At 41.5% G+C, this 24,206-nt stretch overlaps 1 protein-coding gene and 1 long non-coding RNA gene across 7 annotated transcripts in view; both read right to left on the bottom strand.

Annotated features, from left to right (window-relative positions):
• Window positions 1-19,452, bottom strand: part of LOC131107791 (transcription factor COE3) — a 115,255-nt gene extending 95,803 nt beyond the window's left edge. For 2 of the 6 annotated variants that reach the window (XM_058058101.2, XM_058058103.2), the window contains exons 1-6: window positions 18,708-19,452; window positions 18,361-18,517; window positions 18,127-18,190; window positions 17,922-17,977; window positions 16,667-16,740; window positions 14,186-14,254 (exon numbers count right to left, since the gene is read on the bottom strand). In XM_058058101.2, coding sequence (XP_057914084.1) covers window positions 14,186-14,254; window positions 16,667-16,740; window positions 17,922-17,977; window positions 18,127-18,190; window positions 18,361-18,517; window positions 18,708-18,838 — 551 coding nt within the window. In that variant the 5' untranslated portion in view covers window positions 18,839-19,452. The remainder of the gene's footprint in view (window positions 1-14,185; window positions 14,255-16,666; window positions 16,741-17,921; window positions 17,978-18,126; window positions 18,191-18,360; window positions 18,518-18,707) is intronic. The other 4 variants (XM_058058104.2, XM_058058102.2, XM_058058105.2 and 1 more) reach the window with 2 other exon arrangements.
• Window positions 19,453-19,889: 437 nt separating this feature from the next.
• LOC144894498 (uncharacterized) lies at window positions 19,890-23,298 on the bottom strand. The gene is made up of 3 exons (XR_013625131.1): window positions 23,221-23,298; window positions 22,846-22,914; window positions 19,890-20,439 (listed from the first exon to the last, which is right to left on the bottom strand). It is a non-coding gene; the product is annotated as an uncharacterized LOC144894498 (long non-coding RNA).
• Between the last annotated feature and the right edge of the window lie 908 nt (window positions 23,299-24,206).

Below are 24,206 nucleotides of genomic sequence, written 5' to 3'. Positions count from 1 at the left end.
ATGAAATGACACATTTCCTCTCCCGTCCTCTATTTCAACACAGCAGCTGTTTTTTCACCCTCCCTTTTTTAATTTTTCCCTCCCAACCGCCGATTTCTCGCTCTCTCCTTTTAAGCATCGACCGCAGTGCTGAACAAGCAGAGGAGGGTTTTTTATTGTAAATCAATAGTGATCGATTAGCAGCCTGGGTGTTGAATATGGATCAATATCACACCAGGCTGTGGAGGAGATCTGATTTCAATTGGCAAGAGAAGCCCGCAGCAGGTTTCCATCAAGCGGTAATTCAAGACATGGGAACATAAGTCAGATGGATTGATATAGACTAGCCAGGACCTTTCTTGCCACTGAACCAGCACAAGGAAATTTCTGTCATATATCATTAACGCAGTTGGGGCCGGCAGTTTAAGGAAAAAAAAAAAAACGGGGGGGGGGGGGTTGTAGCTGAACACACTACTGACCCTCGGTGCAGAGCGATGGTCAAACGCTGAGAAAACACTACCTTCCATAGCGCGGATGTCATGTTTTCGAGCGCCACAAAAACCCCTCTTGGACCGCAGCGTTCGAGAACTTCTGCTGCTGATTACGAGACTCGTACTCTAAGCTGGTATTCATTTGCTGAACAAATGTCCCGCGGAGGAAACCGAAGTATTTTCACCGCGCCGCTTTTCATTTACTTAACCTGCGCGTTTTGTTTGAATTCGAGCGTACGGTCATGTGGAAAGATTGGGACACCCGTCTACTCTTCGACCGCTGCACACAAAAGAGTGAAAATCTGTCAAAACATGCGTCCCTGCTGCGTTGTCGGTGCTATTATTTTCCCAACAAATACACCACAGGGTGGCGCTGTTATTAAAACCCATTGATTGAAATTTCTCTCACAGCTCTAAAAACACTTTGTAACTTTAGTTTGTTTGGCCGAATCACCGCAAGGTTTGGTGCACACCTTTAAAGGGATAGCGTGTACATTTTGGACAAATTTGAGCAAAATCGGTTAAAAACATGGCCGCCAAGCAATTAATGAATGGATACTAACCAGATAAAACATTTATATTAGATATATGCTAGCATGTGTTCCTAAGCATTTTGACCCCAACTCTTAAGGAGCTTAGCTGAACACCACAACGCCACAATTTGGTACACACACATTTGGGGGGGGGTGAAAATCTAAGTAAGATCGGTTAAAAACATGGCCGCCACCAAGCAATTAATGAACGCATACTAAGCAGCCCATAAGTCATTAACCATTTGCCTAAATTTGATAAAACATTTACATTAGATGTATGCTAACATGTGTTCTTGGGCATTTTGACCCCAACTACACACTTTTGGGTGTGTGACAAACGTGTGTAAAATTTGTGTAAGATCGGTTAAAAACATGGCCGCCACCAAGCAATTAATGAACGTATACTAACCAGTCCATAAGTCATTAACCATTTGCCTAAATTTGATAAAACAGTGATTCTCAAAGTGTGGGTCGCAGCCCGCTAGTGGGCTGGGGTGGTACTGCAGGTGGGCCGTGAGAGGTCATTAAAAACACGATTCATTTTTGCAAATATTTTTAAAATATTTTTTTTCTGTAAAATATTTATTGCATGATTTTTACACAAATATGTATATATACATTAATATATATCATAAATATATATATATAATAAAAAATAATAATTATTATTATTATTATTAACATAAATATATAATAATAATAATAATAATTATTATTATTATTATTATATTAATAATCATAGTATTTTTTTTTTCAAGTGGGCCCTGAGTTGGTAACGTTTGGGGACCCCTGTGATAAAACATTTATATCAGATGTATGCTAGCATGTGTTCCTAAGCATTTTGACCCCAACCCTGGGTGCTTAGCCGAACACCACAACGCCAAAATTTTGGGGGGGTGACAAAAGATCGGATTGAAAAACATGGCCGCCATCAATTAACACATCTTAGCAACCAATTGCCCGTAAACCATTGGTCGGTTGTCTTCCAAAGCTTTATGACTCCGACCCATAGGGGGCGACGCAAATTTCAACACCACTAGGTGTTCTAATTCTTTTTAAAAAAGCGGGTCAGCCGGTTCATTCATCACTCGTTTGCGATATCTGACGGCACCGAGAGGGTGGGGGCCGTTCCAATCGACAGCATTGTAAAACAATAAAAACAAGAGCTATAGTTAGAAATAACTTGTCACTTTTAATAAATGACACCGCTTCAGGCCTCTTTCCCGGGGACCTCTGCTCCGATACATCCCGGGCACCCCTGGGGCCGAGCGGAGCAGCTCGTTTCCCCGAGGTAACTGATGACCCTCCTCTTGAGAAGCCCCCCTCCCTAGTCTCCACTCCCCAATCTCCTGTCCTGTGACCTCACGCCGACGGGAACGGGAGCGGGACCATGTCCGATGGAATCTTCCGAGCGCTGGGCCGTTCTAATCTCGTACCGTGTCACACTACAAATTGCCACATTCAGAAAATGGAAATAGATGGAGGTGAGGGAGAGGAAGGGGGTCAGAGGGGGGGTGCATTGACAAGCACTTCCCCCAGCCCCCCAAGAAAAATACCCGAGGAAAGAACAGGTCCGGAGATCCCGACGAGGAATCACATCTCAGCGAACATATTGATCTGATTTACAAACGCCGCAGTCTTAATGCGAAACAAATGGCATGGGCGTGAACTGGTACTTAACCATAAAACCCCAGCATTACTCCGCCTCCCATGAAATACCACATATATCCGTCAGCGTGGCCTAATGTGCTGTTTTATGGCCAGATACCACTGAGGTTGACCCAACAGTTTGTTTGACAATTAGGGGGAAACCTAACAAGGACGCAACGAGCCAAGGAGACAAAAACAGCGTCGGGTCAACACTTTTACAGACTCTGTAAGCTGCGTCATTAATGCTGCAGGGCGCCCAACGACATCCGCTTCAATTATACAGGAGCGCTAAATATTTGAGGAAGAGTGGCATGTTTTATTTACTCCAGCTTTAATTTCAATAATGTAAGATCTTCGCCGCCATGACACTTCACAGCGGCGGGGAAAAGGAATCTTTTATCGCTTGTTTTCTGTCATAATATCCCAATAAATCACTCGGGTCGCTCCGCAGCTGGGTTTTTTTAAAGCCACAGTAACGCAACAACAAGGCATGGATGCCACTTTTAACGACCTATCAAAATGTTACAACAAAAAAATGGCAGGCACTGCTTTGTTAGCATACATGTGATAGCGTTTTAGTATCATTCATTGTCTGGAGGATATTTTGCTTGATGGCGGCCATGTCTTTTCGATACATGTCCCCCGAATATGATCTGATATAGAAACTTGGTGGTGCATTTGTAAGAAAAATAATAGCAATAGTCACTCACACACAACATTGTCATTTCTTATCCAAATGTCCAAATACGCTTAGTAGTCATCACACCATAGTTATAGGGTGTCATTTCGGGGTCCCCTATAGTCTGTGCTCCAAAATACATGCTAGCATACAGATATTCTCAATGTTCTATACTCATTACACAAATGCTGAGTCATTATTAACAATATAATACCAAGTCCCAAAGGCATTGGGCTTGATGGCGGCCAATTTCGGGTCTCAAATTTTGCACACGTATGCAAGTCAGTCCCCTCGAGGTGCGTACCAAATTTGGAGGTGATACGGCTTAATGATATTAAGTTACAGTGACTGTTTTGTAGCGCAATTGAGAAATTTCAAGTCAATTGGGGTTCAATAACACCTATGCCCAATTCCCATCCCTTTGTGGGAATACATTCTTTTCACATGTCCAAATATGCGTACTAGGAATCACAATCTGTTTAGTGAGTAACAAAAAAATTGTCAAAAAATGCATTCTTGTGGTATAAAAATTTAAGGATTTTGTACAAAACTGTTGAATTTTGTACCAAAAAAATAGCATTTTGTACCAAAAAAGTAATGGCAAAAATATGTGTATATTATTTTTAAAAATAAAATAAATAGTGGGATTTTGTACAAAAAAGTAGGAATTTTTTGCATAAAAAGTAGTTGCATAAGTCGGATATTGTACAAAACATGGCACGCAGCAGTTTAGTAGAAAAGTTATATTTTTTACGAATAGTATTTTGTACCAAAGAAGTAATGGCAAAAATATTTGTATATTATTTTTAAAAAATAAAATAAATAGTGCGATTTTGTACGAAAAAGTAGGAATTTTTGTGCAAAAAAAGTAGTTGCATAAGTCGGATATTGTACAAAACATGTTACACCGCAGTTTAGTAGAAAAGTAACATTTTTTGCGAATAGTACTTTGCACCAAAGAAGTAATGGCAATAAAAACGTGGAAAAAACCGCTAATAACCAACAATCGAAAATTCTACTGACACCTACAGAACTTACAGACGAAAGTCCAACATTGGTCAAAGGTGGTACTCAGTTCATGGTCTTATATGCTGCAATAAATTAGTAAAAAACTTAAGTAAGGATAACGAGAAGGTGGTGGGTCGACCAAACCGTACCAAAACAACATCAGCAAACTACCTGTCGTAAGGTAGTAACAGTCAGGGCGTTTCGAAATCCCACAGTCCAACTCTACAGGACACACTGGTATTCCCAGTAACAACCATGCAGTACAGCGATGTATTATTTAGTGTTTTACTACTGTCTTTTACATACTTTGTGTACAGTGTTAATGACTTAGGAGTTAATTAGGCTTAAGATCGGACGTGTACCAAAAATCGACTTCCGTCACAGTAACCCGAGGACCACCTGGACTTGTTTTTTTTGCAAATCCGGTTCCTCCCATTGTACACAACTTTTGAACAATCCCGCTCAACAAACAAAACAAAACACAACATGGCCTCCCTGGCAGAGGTAATAACCGAGCTTTTCTTATTCTCCTGTGTGTGTGTGTGTGTGTGTCCAAGGTCCAGTGTTGCTCTTGGCCCTAGCGTCCATCCCATCAGCCCAGCTCTGGCCTTGTTTCTGTCAGCAATGAGGCAAGGAAGCGAGGGAAGGAAGAGAAAGAAAGAACGAGGGGAAAGAGAAGTGGGTGGCTGGGTGAGGGAGAGGAGGGGAGGAGGGGGGGGGTGTGGGGGGTGAAGAGGAGGGGCGGAGGGGTGTCGTCTCTATGGACAGATGGACTGCTCTTTCTCAACACATGTGGAACCATGTTTCGTCTTTCACTGCCGTCAAGCTGGAGCCCAATCCGTCGCTCTGTTGGCCCGCTCGCTCGCTCGCTCGAGCCACACACACACACACACACACACACACATTACACATATATGTAACGTGTGCACACGCCACACAAACATCCTTCTTTCTGCCTCACACATGTTAAAGTCATCACCCCTGCTCAGCGCTAGTAAAACACAACACCCCCGGCTTCTCTGCTGTTGTCAAGTCTTGCCATTAGCTGATGCCACTTGGGAATCCTACCCCAGTGAGGTGGGCGTCCCCTGGGAGCGCCAGGCACCGCGTTTACGTTCAGCCGCCACTCATGTGAACCCAAACATGTGAGCATAATTTAGGGAAGAAAAAAAAAAAACATCCCTTTTACGCGTCTTTGTGCGCGTCTTGACATTTACAAAGTGCGATAAAACTGACACGAGGGAGGAGGGAATAGAAAACAGGGCGAGAATAATTTGAGGTAATGTTTTGCTTAGTGAACACTATTACCCAATCCCGCATGTTGGAGCGCTGGGACGGAAGGTTCTGGCTCAGGCAAAAAAAAAAAAAAAGGTCTGGCTTTCATTTTTCGGGCAAGTGCGAGCCAAAGGCGGTACGCCAAGTACAGCGTTCCGCTCTCAACACGTCCTGTTCTTCCTCTTCGGGCTCGGAACGGAGACAGGCGTCACTCAAACGCATCCGTCAGGTGAAATTTATCGCTGAGGTGTAAATATAGACGGAACACCTGCAGCCGTCACAACAACTCTGACCTTTTTTTTTTTGTGCGCGTGTTATCATTTTCATTACAGAGGCCAGCAGATTAACACCAAGCAGTGAGTGCCATCTTAATTGGCTCTCTGCAGATGCGCTGGGAAAAAAAAAAAATGTCATTTAGCCACTTCATAAACACACTTCCCGTCGCAGGTTATCAAGACGGCAAACACGCCCCGCTTTCCGACGCCGACGTGCAATTAAAATGGTTTTAGAAATCCTCTTTGACAGGCCGGGGCTTAGCCAAAAATGTAAATGACATTAAAGGAGACAATGAATTTAATTTTGCTTAATGTCCTCTTTCGCTGATTCTCATTTACATCACATTTTCACATAAAGGCCTGACCTTATAAATACTGGCATTTGTTCAGCTTTTGGAGGTAATCACGCTTTTGCAAAAAAACAGATGGGAGAGCGCAAATTCCCCCCGATTTGTGTCTGCGGAAGGCCGGGCGGCGGCGGAGGTGGCGACGGCGGGGGTGGCGGACGCGTTCAAGGGCTCGCCTTTTGTTTCTGGTAAACAACTTGACAACGAGTCAAGTGCACTCTGGGAAATGACCTGGTAGGTGTCGCGTAAATCAACGATAACGCAAAGTCGTTTGGAAAACACCGGCTCGGTTAATGAGGGGCATAACGTGGGGACGGGGGGGGGCAAGAAGCAGGGGGGGGGCTAAGCAAAATGTACATTAGGCTAAAATGTAATTGCATTAACACATGAACAGGTGTGCCGAGGCTCTTATGAAACAGCTAAATGAATAAAAGCCTCCCACTGCACCGTCATGCCCAAGTGCTGACCCAAAAAAAAAAAAAAAAAGACACCAGAGCCGAAAATAAGACTGGGAGTGGGGGGGGGGCAAGTCAATGTCATGAATTATTCAATGGCTGGGCTGCACTCCAGAGGTCAGTGCTCTTTGACCTTTGTGACAGGAAGTGAAAGGAAGCGGCGGGAAGAAATGGAGGCGGCACATTTGGATCTGGAATTTTTTGGGGGGGGAGGCGGGGCGGTTCGTTTCACTGCGCCAACACGTTAGGTTACTTTTAACCTGGTATAGCCGTCCCTCGCTACATTGTGGTTGGGACAACGCGTTTTTTTTTTTTTTTTAATGCTTGATTCCGGCTTATTTTAGTCCCAAAACACAAACACAGTTTAAGGATCTGGAAATTTTTTTTTTGGGAGCGGGGTTTCAGTGCGCCGAAACGTTAGATTACTTTTAACCTGGTATAGCCGTCCCTCGCTACATTGCGGTTGGGACAACACTCCTTCACTTGATTGCGTTTTTTTTTTATGCTTGATTCTGGCCTATTTTAGTCCCAAAATGCTTATTTAAAATTACATATTTTTGTCCTAAATCCAATTTTTTTATGCATAAAAAATTTCAGAATGACCAAAACCTGGTATAGCCGTCCTTCGCTATATAGCGGTTGGGACAACGCTCCTTCACTTGATTGCATTAAAAAAAAAAATACTTGATTCCGGCCTATTTTAGTCCCAAAATGCATATTTAAAATTACGTATTTTTGTCCTAAAGTAAGCATTTTTAAGCATAAAAAGTTCAGAATTACTTAAAACATGAATACAGTTTAAGGTATCGATGTTGTCAACAGTAACGCCTATGCTGCATGGGATTTCCTATGTAAATTAGCATCAAGCTAGGGCATTGGTTTTAGCGTTTTGATGTTAAATGTCACAGAGAAAGGATGCTTCATTTCTGTATGTTCGCTTTTCAAAGTAAAAGCTCTGAAGTGGAACTCGACTATGCTTAGTTAGCAAGTGGAGACCCAAAACCGACGAACCGGTCATGGTTGCGGTTCAAATGCTGTGGGAAACATGCTAGCATACATGAAATGTGCATGCTAGCATACATGAAATGCAAATATCATCAACGTTTCATCAACATGACACAAATTCTCAACGACTTACGAACTAGTCGTTGCTAAGTGCATAGATGTTTTGTTTCGTAGCGTCCATGTTTTTCAACCAATCTTGCTCAAATTTTAAACACGTGTTCTCGTCAGCTCACTAAAGGTCCATACCAAATTCTGCGGTGATACGGAAAAACACTCGGAAGTAACAGTAGGTGTTTTGCGGAAATGCGAGAAATTTCTAGCACAACCGATTCATGGGCCTCAATAACAGCGCCACCATGTGGTGTATTTGTTAGAAAAGTAATAGTACAAGCAACACTGTCCGGGTGCACGCTTTGGTAAATTTTCATCCTTTTGTGTGCAGCGGTTCACAAGTAGAAGCATTATATAAATAAATGTCATAGCAATACATGATATATTTGAGTATAATTGGAACGAATTTGGGGTCCGGAGTTTGGGAAACACTTCTCGAAGTCTATGTGACCTTTGAACCCCGGCGCGCCAGAATTTGCTAGTCATTTTCCACTTTGAACAGCGTGTGTTGTCTTATTACAAAATCCATGCGCGAGCCACAACAACGTGTCTAATCTTTCACACGAGAGGAGACAAAGTCAATACGGCAGCGAGCGAGGACGACCAGCAGAGCCGCCACAGTCGCAGCAAATTGAGTTATGTTTGCCTATGCTCGCCGTGCACTGTAGACGCGGGAAGGCGTCTAATCAGATATTGGCTATCTCATCACTATCATTCTAAAGACTCAAATTACCCACTGAATAAACCTACACCCCCACTTACTTTAAGGCACCATTAACTTAGAAACGCGACATCAACGCCGGCACTGCTGGATTCGCTCCTGATTTATTAGCCGACTGCAAAAGTAGACAAAAATGACTTTAATTCCACGCAAAAGTGTTGAGTTTTCGCCGTCTGATCTTACGTCTGGGAAAAAAAATGGGGCACAATCGAGAGCGACGGGCTCCCCGAAGACACAAGAAGTCACAAATCCGCCAAAACGCGACCAAAAAAAAAAAAAAAAAAAAAGCAACTTCCCTTCATGTGAAAATGCTCATGAATAATGCAAAGGCATCAAATTTAAGTGTTGAAATATTTAAAGAGCAAGCAGTGCTGAAACTATGGGACAGATGTTAGGACTCTATATCTAACCAACTTTTTTTTTTTTTTTTTTTAAAGAGAATCCTTCCTCTTCAAAAAAAAAAAAAAAACTATCAAAAGTGAGGGAAAATAGGGTAAACAGATGTCTGGCTTGACCGCAGGAAAATAGGACACATTTGGAATGATAAGTTTCCCAAACTCTGTCGGACATGCCAGATCCATGGGAACGCCAGTTAATGTCTCGCTAGATGCCAGCTAGCTGCACACACCCCCCCACCCCACCGACACACACACACACACACACATCCCACCCCCTCTTTGCCATCTGGGAAAATGTTACAGTGCATGAACGCCATCAATGATACACTCCATGGAGTCGCATGTTCTCACGAGAATTTAGCAGGATTTTGTATGAAAAAGTAGTCATTAGTTGGAAAAAAAGGGACATTTCCTGGGTTACTTGCAACCTCCCCCCACCCCCACCCCACCACACCCCCACCTAAATATTTTTATGACTAATGGAACCGATGTGGCCTGACTCCATCCCTCAGATGGTGTAGTGGTAGGTAAAGTTTTCTTGTTGTTTGTTACTTCATAAATTTGTGTTGTGGAAGTTGAAAAAAAGCTTGAAAAAAAGGCAAAATCATTTAGAAGGTTTGTCAATCTCAAAAAAACAAAATTATTAAAAAATAAAATAAAATAAAATAAGATTTTTGGCCAAAAAGTAGTGCATTTTCTAGGTTACCATCATAAAATATAATATCACGAGTGACTACATGACAGTAACGCACCCTAATTATAAGCACTTTAGCAAAACCAGTAGCATAAGAAGCATAACTTTGTACAAAATAGAAGTAGTGACAAAAATAGTAGGATTTTGTGCAAAATCCTACTATTTTTGCACAAAAAAATGTAGATTTTGTTCAAAAAAATTGCATAAGTAGTAGAATTTTGTACAAAAAAATAGTGGCCTCAACAAAAACAGTACGGTCATAAGTGCTAGGATTTTGTACAAATAGTAGGATTTTGTGCAAAATAGCAGGATTTTGCACAAAAAAAATGTAGTAGAATTTTGGACAAAAAATATAGTGGCCTTGACAAAACAATACGGTCATAAATAGTATGATTTTTGTACAAAATAGTAGGATTTTTGTACTAAAAGTAGAGGCATAAAAATTTAAGGATTTTGTACAAAATAGTACAATTTTGTATGAAAAAAATAGTATTTTGTACCAAAGAAGTAATGGCAAAAATATTAGTATATTATTTTAAAAAATAACATAAATAGTGAGATTTTGTACAAAAAAAAGTAGGAATTTTTGTGCAAAAAAGTGGGATATTGTACAAAACATGGCACACTGTAGTTTAGTAGAAAAGTGATATTTTTCGCGGCTTATTGCAAACTTGAAAAGATATGAACGTGCCCTGAAGGCAAACACTGACATGTTCATGGTTGTTTACAAAACTTGAAATGAATGAATGAATGAATTTTTTAAAAAAAGCACGTAAACACACGTAAAGAAATTACCATAATGGGATTTTATACAAAAAGGTAGAAATTATAGATTGTGGATTTTTAGTTTTTTTAATGAGTGACTGAGTTCTGAAGTAGGATGCTTTTAGGAAATTTGTCCAAATAAAGCACGTTCATGGCTAAATGTCGCCTTGTTAGCATAGCATGTGGTGGTTCAACATGACTGTGTGTGTGTGTGTGTGTGTGTGTGTGTGTGTGTGTGTGTGTGTAACTGCACTGCCACTCCTCTCAGCTGTGGAGTCTCAATTCAGGTGCTTTGGCTTTCACTTTTTTTTTTTTTTTTTGTACTTAAATTCCCCGTAGCGTTTCCTAAAAAGGTTTGCGGTAATTGTACGCAGACGCAGCCCGACTCCGCTATCAGACCTCAACGTTGGCCTTGCGTCACTCAAGTCAATTGGAAGTAATCGGGCGTCAGCACAGGTGCTCGTCGGGTAATGACGTGCGTGAGAAGGCGACAGATGTAACAAAAAATGGCAGTAAAACACGCAGGAGTGGGGGGGGGGCGGCTGTGTAACTCGGCCGAATCATAATTTTACACATAAGCGTAAAAAAAAAAAAAAAACAGCAAAGTAATCGGCCTTTTTTACAAGCCTGGCCCCCGGTCACTGGGAACCTGCGAGGGTCGGCGACGAGGGGCGAGCTGACAGGCTCATAGTTAGGACATGGAGACAATGGGAGGGTCTAATGAGGAACATATGCTTTTGTGTTTCAACAGAGCCGCTCATTGTGCGAGGAAAGGGATACTCCACTCCTATTCAGGCTCATCACAATGAAAACCCGAGCCCTCCCTGAGCCGCTTGAGCTTACAATATCCATCCGCTCCTTTAACCCACCCCTTCTTTTTCAGTTCCCACCCCTCTTTTTTTTTTTTGCTTGACTTGAATTCTTCCACCTTGCGCTCATCTGGCTAACTTAAGTTACGTGTTTTGTGCGTCGGATCGAAGAGGAATAGCCCTCGGCGACGCAAAAACCAACATGAAAGCGGCGTCACCTTTTTAAGGCAAACGACAGAGCATGGCAGCAACAACACACAAGCAGCATCCCTGTGTCTCTGTGTGTGAGAGAGAGAGTTTGCCTGCAGACAGCAGTAGCTGTGGTAATCCATCCAGGCTCCCAAGGCAGCCGGCTCCTACTTCCTGATGCATGAGAAGCGGCTGGAGTGGAGTGGCAGCAACAACTGCTCAGCCCTATTTGATTACTAATAAGAGAGTTGTCCCCTCTGTCAGATAGCAGGCATTCTCCGCTAAGCAAACAGTCATTCCGCCTAGTCAAACATTAGCATTGCTGTCTCTCCCTACTACGTGGTGAGAGTTACATTCAAATAACCCCCCCCCCCCGCTTCAACCCACCCTGTCCTCCCACCATTCCCTCACCTCTCATATCCGCATACAACACAAACCGCTCAGCATATTCGCCGTGACTTCTATGTTCCGCGCTGGGAGAGTTGTGTCAATGCCCGCCTGCCCGCCCGCCCGCCCGCTTGTCTGTCTGCCCGCTGGGGGAGCGTTTGTTCGCCCACTTTAGAGGGAATAGGAAGGTCACCGCAATGTGGCAACTTCCCTCAAGGTGCAAAAAAAAAAAAAAAAAGCAGAAAAATGCATCCTAATTTGGATCAACACCAAACAGTCCACCTGCGGTATTGTGCAAAAAGTCCAAACCGCTAAATAGTGGGAGTTAGCGATGATGTTAATTAGCGTTCCATTCCATTTAGCTTAAAGAGAGAGGCTGTTGCTCAAGGGTAACACTAAATACTCGCTGTTTAAGCCTATGGAATGTGTGCCGTCTTGACAGAATGACAGCGTTGTAACAGCGTTGTAACAGCGTAGCGCTTCACGTAGCGTAGCAGGGTGGAATATACAGGAAATGCTGATATCCCAAATGTCAGTTTTGCTTGATGGCCGCCATGTTTTTTTTTTTTTAAACGAGGCAAAGTTCCATTGTAGCACACGTGAGCTGTGTGAGAAATTTCAATCCAACTCAAATTTTGGCCTGTTTTGACAAATATTCACCATTTTTGCGTGACTTCTGCACAATACTTCAAGTGACAAAACATGAGCACCTATATCCAGATCTGCACCAACCAAGCTCTTGGCTCCAAAGTCGACAAAACAGTACGGTCATAAGTAGTAGGATTTTGTATAAAAAGTAGTGCATAAATAGTAAGATTTTGGACAGAGTAGTGGGATTTTGTACAAATAAATGAGTGGCATACATAGTATGATTTTTGTACAAAATAGTAGGATTTTTGTGCCAAAAGTACTGGCATAAAAATTTAAGGATTTTGTACAAAATAGTAGAATTTTGTACCAAAAAAATTGTATTTTGTACCAAAGAAGTAATGGCAAAAATATTTGTATATTATTTTTAAAAAATAAATAGTGGTATTTTGTACAAATAAATGAGTGGCATACATAGTATGATTTTTGTACAAAATAGTAGGATTTTTGTGCCAAAAGTACTGGCATAAAAATTTAAGGATTTTGTACAAAATAGTGGAATTTTGTACCAAAAAAATTGTATTTTGTACCAAAGAAGTAATGACAAAAATATTTGTATATTATTTTAAAAAAATAAATAGTGGTATTTTGTACAAATAAATGAGTGGCATAAATAGTATGATTTTTGTAAAAATGGTAGGATTTTTGTACCAAAAATAGTGGCATAAAAATTGAAGGATTTTGTACAAAATAGTAAAATTTTGTACCAAAAAAAATTTTATTTTTTACCAAAGAAGTAATGGCAAAAATATTAGTATATTATTTTTTTTAAATAAAATAAATAGTAAGATTTTGTACAAATAAATGAGTGGCATACATAGTATGATTTTTGTACCAAAAGTAGTGGCATAAAAATGTAAGGATTTTGTACAAAATAGTAGAAATTTATACCAAAAAAATTGTATTTTGTACCAAAGAAGTAATGTAAAAAATATTTGTATATTATTTAAAAAATAAAATAAATAGTGGGATTTTGTACAAAAACATAGGAATTTTTGTGCAAAAAAAAAAGTAGTTGCAACATGGCACACTGTATTTTAGTAGAAAAGTCATGTTTTTTGCGGCTTATTGCAAACTTGAAAAGATATGAACGTGCCCTGAAGGCAACCGCTGACATGTTCATGGTTGTTTACAAAACTTGAAATGAATGAATGAATGAATTAAAATAAAGCACATAAAGAAATCGCCATAGTGGGATTTAAGTTCCAGAGGCCGGCGTTGTAGCACATGTGAGCTGTGTGAGAAATTTCAATCCAACTTTCAATCACCCTTTTTGCGTGACTTCTGCACAATAGTTCAAGTGACAAAACATGAGCACCTATATCCAGATCTGCACCAACCACGCTCTTGGCTCCAAAATGTTGTGCAATCGTTTAAACCAAGCCGCTTCCTTTGCTAACATCAGCATCAGCGTCATGAACAAAACAAAAAGGCTGGCTCGCCAAATACGTAGGAGGCTACCCAAGCTTTTCCCGGCATGATCCTCTAGCGACTGAACCACCTGCACCCATCCAGGTGGCCGACCGCCCCCTCGGCGCACAGGTAGCTGGGAAAGACCCCCCTCAGCCACTCACACGCCGATAGCGCTTCTCTGGAAGATGCGAGTCAGACCCCTCAACTGGGGCCGTCTGGCACCGTCAGGGGAGGGAAGGGGGTGCTTAGGGTGGGGCGGGGGATGCTCGTTTGTTCTGTACAGGCTACCCGTTTAGTCAGTGGTTTGACTCCCCCCTCTTCCCCTCCCATCCCAGGCGAGCTGAGAGCCTTACCTGTCGATGATCACCGGGTCCGACGGGGTCTCGTTCCTGTTGCCGCAGCTTTTCTTGTCGCAGCATCGGCTGTTGGGACACACAGAGGGCGTCTTTTTACAAAAACGTTATCGTCATCAAGCCAGTCAGACGCTTTTTGGAAGAACTTGAAGGAAATGTCCCATCTTGGAACGTTCATGCTGGATTAACACGCTCATACAGATCTACACCAGAATTCCCGACATTTTCTCTATGCCCCCCTCCCAACTCTTCCACTAACCAGTGGAAATCCAAAACTAGCAACAGCCCCGCTAAGTAACTGACAAACAAACAAACGGCACAAACAACATAACCTTGGCAGAGGTAACAATGAACCCGGCCTGCTTTTTATCGACCACGAGGAGTCACGCTAGCCGTCCCATTGATGCAAAAAAATGTCTAAAAACAACATGTTGTGTTGTTTGGCTTATAGCGTTGCAGGGGAGGGGCACAGGGAATATGGAGAGGGGGGGGTGCAGGAGGCAGGGGAGTCACTTTTCACAGCTTCAGCTTTTGTTTACCTCTAATTGCCAAGCTGCTATTTCTGAGGGAGATGCAAGGTGCCACCCTCAACCAATATTTCTGCAAGGCATTTATCAATTATGGCCTCAAAAAGCACTAATCTATCTTCCACCACATGTTTCAGCAACCTCCCCCCCAACCCCCCTTCCACGCTCTCTCGCTTTTTCTCTCTCAATCTAGAGCTTCCAGCTAGCTGCCTTTCACATCCTTTGATTTGAACATGAATTAAAAAAAAAAAAAAATCTGCAGAAATAAACAAATTCATCATCCGGGCTTCCATTTGAAATGAAAACACATGAGAATAAGATTGATTTACGCCATATGGTGCAGGAAGACAAACAAAGATTTGTGCGAAGATACTGTCGGTCGAGTGTGCACTCTTTTTTTTTTTTTTTTAAACTCAGATTTACAGCAGCAATACTTGTGCTAACTTTCTTATTATCTTCTTAGCTGATCTTTTTTAGAACCAAAAATTATCAGCAGTCACCTCTTTAAGGGCACTTGTACATTTTTATTACAGGAATGACCCTAATAAAGATAAAACATAAACATACTTACTATTATGGAGATATGTGACGTCATACTATAAGCTCTTATTCGTGTATTTTGGCCAAAAGCATGCAACATCAGCCACAATAATAAACATAATTTATAAATTACATATCAAAAGGAACAGAAGCATTTCTCTATTGTTTTACAGTCATGGAAACACTCCTGATATTATTATTATTTTAATAACAATAGGATGAAATGGAGCATAAAAGAGACACCGGTAGTTAAATAATGAAATGAATTAATTAAAAATATAAACGATAATATAAACAGCTGTCAGCACGCCAGAGTGCAAACTACAACACACACGTTATGAAATACATGAGCATTGTTGCATTTAAAAAGGCAGTTATCTATCTATGTTTATGTTCTATTGCATTCCATAATATTAATAATAATAATAACAATGCATAACCAATACACCAAAAAGCCAAACAAGCCAAGTGAAATATTAGAAACAGCTCCCAGTATGAAGCAGTGAACCTCCAACCACAATTAGAAGCAGATTTTGGGGATGCTGCACGTGCTGCTACTGCAACTAATATTATTACAAATAACAACAATATTTGCACCAATAAAATTGCACACAATAACCCAAATATTAACCTCTGATGGTGGTGATGCAGTGCACAAACACAAACTACAACAGTAACCATGTTGTTAAATTACCGTAATACCTTTCAAAAGGTTGCAGTTGAAATACCCTTTCCCCCCCCCCCCCCTTTCGATGTTCCTACGGTTATTATTAGTATTATTATTATTCGCCTATGGCAGCAGGAGCATATTCAATGTGTCACAAAGTGATGGATGCGCGTACAAATTGAGCGTGAGTGATGCATGGAGGGGGGTGTGGAGGGTGGGGGGCGGTAGGGGGAGGACAAGGTGCAAATCACTCGCATATGATGCACTTTGCGCGACTCGTTGAAACAATGCGGCAACAACGCGGACAAAAAAAAAAGGCGCAGGATAAGAAAGGGGGCGTTTAAGGGACCAGTATCCGAATTCAATGCTCACAGAGCTGGCTGGTGCGCGCTGGGGGTAGGGTAGGGTAGGGTAGGGTGGGGTGAGGTTGGGGGGGGGGGGTCGACAATAACAACAAAAGGCGTTTCTTCCCCTCGCTGGGTATCGGTGACACCGCTTGAATGGCAGCGCAACGTGAGAGGCTGCGATTTATGTGCTTAAATGGCGCTAAAAGGCGCGCTGATCAGTGTTGACAGATGGAATCAAGTGCTGGTGCTGATGATGCTGATGCTGCTGATGCCTCACCGGGCAAAATCTTCATAAATAATAATAATAATAATAATAATAACCATTTCAAGCTCACACACCCCCTCCCGTAATGTGTATACTAAATAGTGAAAATTTTATAAATAAATATAATTGTCTTACCTGCACATGATTTCATGAGTGAGAAGAACTCTGCACATTTCTGGATTCTTGTCTTGGCCCTCATAAACTATGGCCTTGAAAAAGAAAGGAATTGGATTATTAAAAAATATTGCACACATTTATGCATAATAACCACAAATAAAGAGTATTTTTGAACGTGTCTGAATATTAAATAAATATTTTTAATACTGATATATACAATAAAAAATATACATATTGATTAAATAGTAATTATAATACATTTTGATTGTGCCCCCCCTCCCTCCCCAGTCCCCTATTAATCCACTTAAGACAGGCAAGCTGACGGAGAAGAGGGGGGGGGGGGGGGGGTGTCGCCCGGAGAGCTCCAATAGAAGTGTCATCAATATGCTTATAATCTGGGGATATTTGGGGGAAAAGTGTTAATGGGCAATCTGTTGTTTATTTTTGGAGCCGCTCACAATGATCTTTTTCTGTGGATAAAAAGCGCGTGTCTGGCGGTACGGTTGAGTAATTTTTGAGCATTGGCTGAAACAGATGGCGCCGAGCTATCAGTGCTGCCGCGCTTCTCTCCATCTCCCCATCTCCCCATCCCTCCATCCCTCCTCCTGCTCAGCATCCTCAGCCTCCATCATCGGTTTCTAAGGGGAACTCGGTCATTATATCCCAAAACGTCTCTTCAAAGAATTAGGAAATACCCATATTATTCATATACGCTCTTTGAATATTTTTCCTTGAAAAAAAAAGCTTTAAATGCATTTGAAGATTTTTATTCTTTTTTTACCAGGGGGTTATTATCCCTATTGCTTTGATTTATGTGGCTGTTTGCAGCCGAGGAAACACAAATCCATAAATTGCTTGTTCTGCGTCATTGATTCGGATCATTGGCGCAGGAATGCTGTGACCGGTGGCGACACGGCTCTATTTAAAAGACGCACGAATATAGCGAATAAACATCTATTTGCTGTGTGCTAGTCATGCAAAAAAAAAAAAAACATTTTTTTTAAAGATGATGGATGCAGATCTAATTACTTATAATGATGCACATTATTTAGCTTGAAATGTGTTTTTTTTTTTATAAAAAATATGTTTCACCTCCCAGCCTTTTGCAAGAAATGGGATCATGTGGAGCAGACGTCCCGTTTAAATTTTTAATGTTGGACAAAGTGACTCTCCTGCAGGCTTTCAGATGGACTTTGCTGCTATCCCACTATAACGTATTGTGTTTTTATATATATATAAAATATATATATTTATATAGGCACGTGCAACTTACCTGCTTTGTCATGGAATCGATTAACCGAATGTAAAGATCCTGTTCTGTTCTGACGCCTGCGTGGATAGAGAACATGCAGAACACTTTTATATTTTAAACCCACGACATGAAATAATAAGTGTTATTAGATAATAAAAAACAGAAACAAAAATAATAATTACCATTTAATGACTGGTGTTTTTTATATACACTGAATGAGACTTACCATTGCTGTACAATAACTGTAGTTTGTAATGTATCCCATTGTTAGTTTTTTCACTGGTTGGCTCCTGAAATAATAATAATACAAATAATAATAATGACGATAGTATTAAGACAACAAAAAAATATGCCAAAAAAAAATGTCTCTTGGGCTTTATAAATCCATCCGGGTGCATGGAGCATCATCACTTGGATTCACTTTTCAGAATGATAATAACAAGACAAGTCATCTCCTTACTTTTTCTTTCTCCACAAAGTCGACAAAAGCAGTCCTCTCGATCTCCACCGGCTGGCCCTGCCTGTCATAGAGGGCCAGCACAAAGTGGAAAAAATTGGACTTTCTGAGGTTGGAAGGGGGCTGCTTCTCGTAGTGTGCCCGGGCCAGGCCGACTCCGCTGCGGGGAGAGAAGAGGAGAACACCTCGGTTAAAAGTTGGAGCGAAAAAAAAAATAAAAGGTGTGATTTTTGTTCTTGTTGATGTGTCATAATGTGTTTTTTAATATTAAAAAAATACAACAAAAAAAGAAAAAAAAATGACAGAAACGAAGAGGGGGGGACAGCCAGAGGTGAGCCGAGCCGGGGTACCTTTGGGCGGCCGTGTTGGCGTCCACCACCCCGGCCGTGTGCATCCACGAGCGGACCGAGTTGAGCCCACCGAGCGGTTCCTCCTTCATGGTGGTCCCGCCCCGCGGTATCGTCTCCTGAATCCCGAACATTGAGGACAAATGTGCGGGAGCCTCCTGCGTGAAGAAGAGCGGAGGTGGGGGGTACAGGAAAGGGTCCACCACACCGGGAGCGCTGGTATCCTTCAGGGCGAGAAGGGGCGAGCGTCTGGCGGCACAAGTCCACAGGTCTGGTCTCCCTCTTCGGCTCCGTCCGATGTGAGCAATTCTCAAAGTGCTCTACTTAAGTTAAGACAGATATCCACACGCTCACAAACTCAATTGTTCGCTATTTTTTTTTCTCTGCTATATGTGCGTGGGGGAAAAAAGGACTTATTGGTGCTGTGGCGCTGCTCTCAAAGTGGACACATCCCCGAAGAACCGCCGTCCAAAACCTTCAGGACTTGTTGGGGGGAAAAAAATAGAACACTCCTGTAAAAAGGTGCTGCCGCTGCTTCTTCTTCTTCTTCTTCTTCTGCTCCGGCAGCACAAGACAAACACGCACGGAAGGCTGCTCACCAGTGGAAGGTGTTCCACGTACACGCAAGAGGAGAGGAGAGGTGGAGAAGGGGGCCCCTGTTCTCGTCGCGCACGCTGGATGGGAACATGCAAAACTAAGCCCTCTTTCCCCGAGGACTGCACTCTTTCCCGGGAGCCAAAACTCTAAACCCACGGGAGAGGCGACGTCACTGGATGACGGTGCCTAAAGGGGCGGGGCTTTGCCCATACAAGGAGGCGTGACGCTTCCTGTTCCCGGCGAGGAAGCGAGGAAGCGAGGGAGCGCTCTTTCTCTGCTTTGCTTTGCTTCGTTCCACTTTCACCACCTTTTTCTCCTCGATGTGGTGAGTTGGACTCTTTTCATCCTATGGAAAAAAGACCACGCTTTTTTTTTTAATTTTGTTGTGGCTTTAAAATCAATAAATTCTACATCAAACAAATATTCTAAATTACGCTGTGGTCAGTTTCAATCTTTAAAAAAACACATTAATGTCACTATTTTGCATACTTTGCCCCCTTTAAATTTGACATTTAAAATAATGATTTAATATTAATTCAATATTTACGTCATATCTCTGTACTGGAAAATCAGTAATAATAAGAAACATCTTAATCTTTCTTTTTGCTTCATTAGCTGTGAAAAGGAGAGCAAGGGAGTAAGGGAAGGAGAGAAGGAGGGAAGGCAATCTATCTAGAGCTGGTGCTGAGGGTTAATAGCTGCTGCCAAACATTAAGTGAATTATAAGCTGTTGCTTTTTCACCTCTTATTGCCAAATTGCTCGCTTTAATGTCACATTTTTAAGCGACTGCAAGGCAAATATTACTTCTTTTTTTTTTTGCACATTTATTAGAAGTTAACCCCTCATTACACGCACTGATGATGCTGGATTTTTTTTTTCTTTTTCTCTTTTTCCTAATCTGATTATCAAATTATGCAACTTGGGAGACAAATCCTCTTAGAGATCAGATACTGCGTGGAAGAAAGCAAAAAAAAAAAAAAAAAAAAAAAAAAGAAAGCAGCCGTCAGGTCGGTAACGATGCCGTCCTGAAAGGGACTTTTAAAGCGTATTTGACAACAAATGCAGCTGGCCCCCAGCTCGTTGTGGACATATTAGTGGGGAAATGAATGCAAATCTGTGTGCAGGAGCCATCTGGACCTGGAGAGACAGACACAGAGAAAAAGGGGAGTCAGCTGAGCCCCGAATCCGCCTGATGAGAGCTCTTTTTGCTGCGTGTGTTAGTCCTGCACTCACGCAAAGTACCAGAAACGGACTTTAGAAGTCTGGAACTTGTGGGTTGGGTTGGAACATGTTGGCACTTTAAGACCACATTTGCTTTTTTTCTTTGGTGTTGGTGTCCCGGATGCCACCGCTTGGGAAAGCGTGACGATAACCATAGAGCCGGGAACGAACAGCGTAATCGTCCCTTTGCTTGGGACGATTTTGAATTCATCAAAAATAATTATTTTTAATTTATTTTCTAAATAAAATTGCTAGGAAATGACTCGGAATGTAGACAAAAGTGTGATGATAACCACAGAAGCAAACAAGCGCCAAGTGTAAACAATTATTATAGTTAACGGCGCCTGTTCGTAAATGCTAGCAAAAATCCTATGAACATATAATCATATTTGATTGTTTATTTTTAAAATAAAATGTGTAGAAAATTTTCAAATCTGACCAAAAAAAAAAGATTAGTAAAAAAACTGAAAAGTAGAATTTTGACAGAAAATAATTAGGATTATTTGAGTGACTATTTCATCAAATGTCATAATTAGCAACGTAACTAATTGAGCTGGGTGACTTAGTAAGGCAAATTAATAGATTTGTGGCTTATTTAGGAGGATTCCTTACAAAGATTAATTAGTAGAAAATTGACGAAAAAATTAAATTATCATATTTTAAATCAATTTGCATTAAAATAAAAAAAATGTGCTATTTATAAACGTGTGTGTGTGCAAAAACAGAAAGAAAAAGTATCGGCGAGTCATTTGTGACGTCACAGCAGCCTTGACCTCCACTGATACGAAATCAAACTCCGATGAGGACTTCCTGTTTGAATTCTGCTGTCCTTTTTTTTTTTCTTACGTGGGGCGTTTGACGGTGGTGTGTGTGTGTGTGTGTGTGTGTGGGGTGTGTGCGTGGGGGGGTGAATTTACGGGGCGAGGCCCTTGATGATCTCCCTAAATTTGCATGTAAATGGCGACATCAGCCTCCACGCGTGCCAGGGGCCAGCGGGCCTCCCAGATGTCACCACAAAGTCAATCAGCCGGCCGCTGCCCAGCTGTCCATCCGCATCCTCATCCACATCCACGCACTTTGTACGCGCACTTTCCCCGCATGCATCACCTGCATCGTTATTTTCATCAAAGGCGAAAAATCATATTTATCAGCTTCATTTTTTTTAATAAAGGGATCTTTCGTTGATGAATTATTAATTACATGCACGCCCACAGTTCCTTCCTAATTCTTAATGCCGCTAATCAGCACACGCAGAATTTTCCACCACTAAAAAAATATATTTAATTCTGTCTTTTTTTTTTTTTAATAAATGATTATTTCCCGTGTTTGCTTTCACCCAAACTATATTTCCTTCTCATGTTTTAATAATGACATCCCGTGTTTCCTTTCACTGAAATATCTTTTATTCCAGCATGTTATATTTATTTATTTCAGGGAACATTTTAACAGGATCGGTTTTGTTCATTAAAATAAAATCAATACGCATTGATTAAAAAAAAAAACACCCACACACAATTTGAACTAGAGGGGGAAATAATTAGAATAAGACATACAATGATAATGTATCGGTTATTATTAGTTTTGCAGGTTGTGGTAATAATATGTATTATTTCTTTCTTTAAAAAAAAAAAAAAAAAAAAAACACAGCCAGGAGTGATGGGATCGATGCGTGTGGAGTTGCTGATAGATGGACAGCGCCCCTCTTTGGTAGCATTCATTGTAGACACCCACTTCCCTTCTTTTCCCTTCCATTCCCTTCCCATCCCTTCCCTATCCCTCTCCATGCAGCCACTATTCCGCTTTTAATGCCCTTTTCTCCTGCTTCAGTTTTGTTGGAATCCATTGTGGGAAGAGATTTCATGGAATTCTTTCATTGTGTGGCAAAAGAAGGCCGACACAAGCATGAGGGAATAATATTAATAATAATCATGATAGAAATAATAATAATAATTATTATAATAATGGTATAAAATGGAGTGTGTGGCACCGACTTCACATTCAGTGACCAACTTAATTGTGTGCACTGGTGAGTTGTGTCAAGGGCATCAGCCGTGTGTGTGTGTGTGTGTGTGTGTGTGTGTGTGTGTGCGCCATTTGCATTTCCATTCTGCTGTGGAAATGATGAGAGACTTTTTTTTTTTTTTTTTTTCCCTCCACGCATGCTTTCGAGCCTTGCGGCACAGTCTGTGGGCGAATTACATTTAAAGAAGGCGAGAGAAATTAAATAAGAAACCGAGACCACTTCAGGGCTATTAACATCTAAAATATCCCCTGGAAATTTCCACCCAAATGCACCAGTAAAAAAAAAAAAAAAGGAAATACCTGGGGTGCCATCAGTCTCATGCACAGCCTTCAATCGTGGAGGTGTCCATCACTGTTTTGTGGACCTATCTGCCATCATTTAAATAAAAGTCGACGTCAGAAGAGGAGAAGGGAATGTGATTATTCAGCCATAAGTGGGAACATATTAAGTGGACATATTGAAGGGAAAATGAAGACTTTGAAAGGTCAATTTTAAATCTCATCAGTGGATGTGCTCACGTGTTGCGTGTGCAAATAAAGCATGCACGCACACTCACCTTAAAAGGTTATCACTTTTGCAAAGCGACCCAAATTTGACGTGGGGGTGGTGGGAGGGGTGGTGGGGGCGAGGAAATGGAACCATCAGCAAAAAAACCCCACGAGACTTCCACTCACTGAGCATCTCCATGCAGAAGTCACTCCAATTTGGCTTTTTCTGTCTTCATTTCACCATGCCGCCACAGGAGGGGGGGCCTGCCGACACACACGGGAAAAGTGTGATGATAACCATAGAAACAAACAGCATGCGTATACTGTATACTTACACTTGTCCTTTGTGGGCAACAATAATGAAAAAGTAATACAGGAAGTGCAAAAGTGACATTTGCGGGTTACTTGGTAGGATGGATCTGACTAATTGACATGCGTCTGTCCTGGCTGCTCAGTACAATATGGCTATCACAACAATGTGTAGTTAAACTCCAATTGTAGCGTTTATTAGAGGCCTGCATGCAAAGCAATTGTAGCACATAGGTATTATATTTATTTCTATTTCTTTCATTATTATAAATGGAATCTAACTAATCATTTTTATAACTTTATTACATACAAAGATGATTAATATATGGCCTTTTTCTTCACGATGAATTCAGGATGGTGTGTGGAACCCACCCGCCTTACGTACATCGCTGAACGTGTCTCAAAGAGCGGTGTTTCCGCTCCGTGTAACCATGGCGACATCTGTTACTAGGTAAAAAATCAGGGTCACGAACCAGCCATTAGCTTCTACGTAGCGCTACAAACAAAACATTCTGGTCGTCCACTGAAAAAAAAGTTTAGGCCCACAGCCCTTAACGGCCCAAAAAACATTTGTACCCGCACTCTCGTGACCTGATGGCAAAGGCAAAAAGCTTTCTGTCTTGGGTGGTAGCTACATTTGAATTTGGTAAAACATCCGGAGGGCAATGGAACAAGAAAGTCAGAGTCGGGGGAAATGTCACGGGTGCTAAAATGCTAACTTGACATCCCAACGTTAGCAGCGATAGGAGGGATCTGGGCTGCTTTCTCATTGTGCGGGGGCGTCAAACGGCATCAACCGTCCCTAATGACGGCCTTTTTTTGTTGTTGTTTTACCCCTCTCAACGCCGCACTCCACAATGCCC

The sequence above is a fragment of the Doryrhamphus excisus genome, linkage group LG20, assembly GCF_037039965.1.
Source record: "Doryrhamphus excisus strain RoL-2023G ecotype Guam linkage group LG20, RoL_Dexc_Guam_v1.1, whole genome shotgun sequence".
Taxonomy (NCBI): Eukaryota; Metazoa; Chordata; class Actinopteri; order Syngnathiformes; family Syngnathidae; genus Doryrhamphus; species Doryrhamphus excisus.
This window is presented reverse-complemented; position numbering and strand designations above follow the sequence as displayed.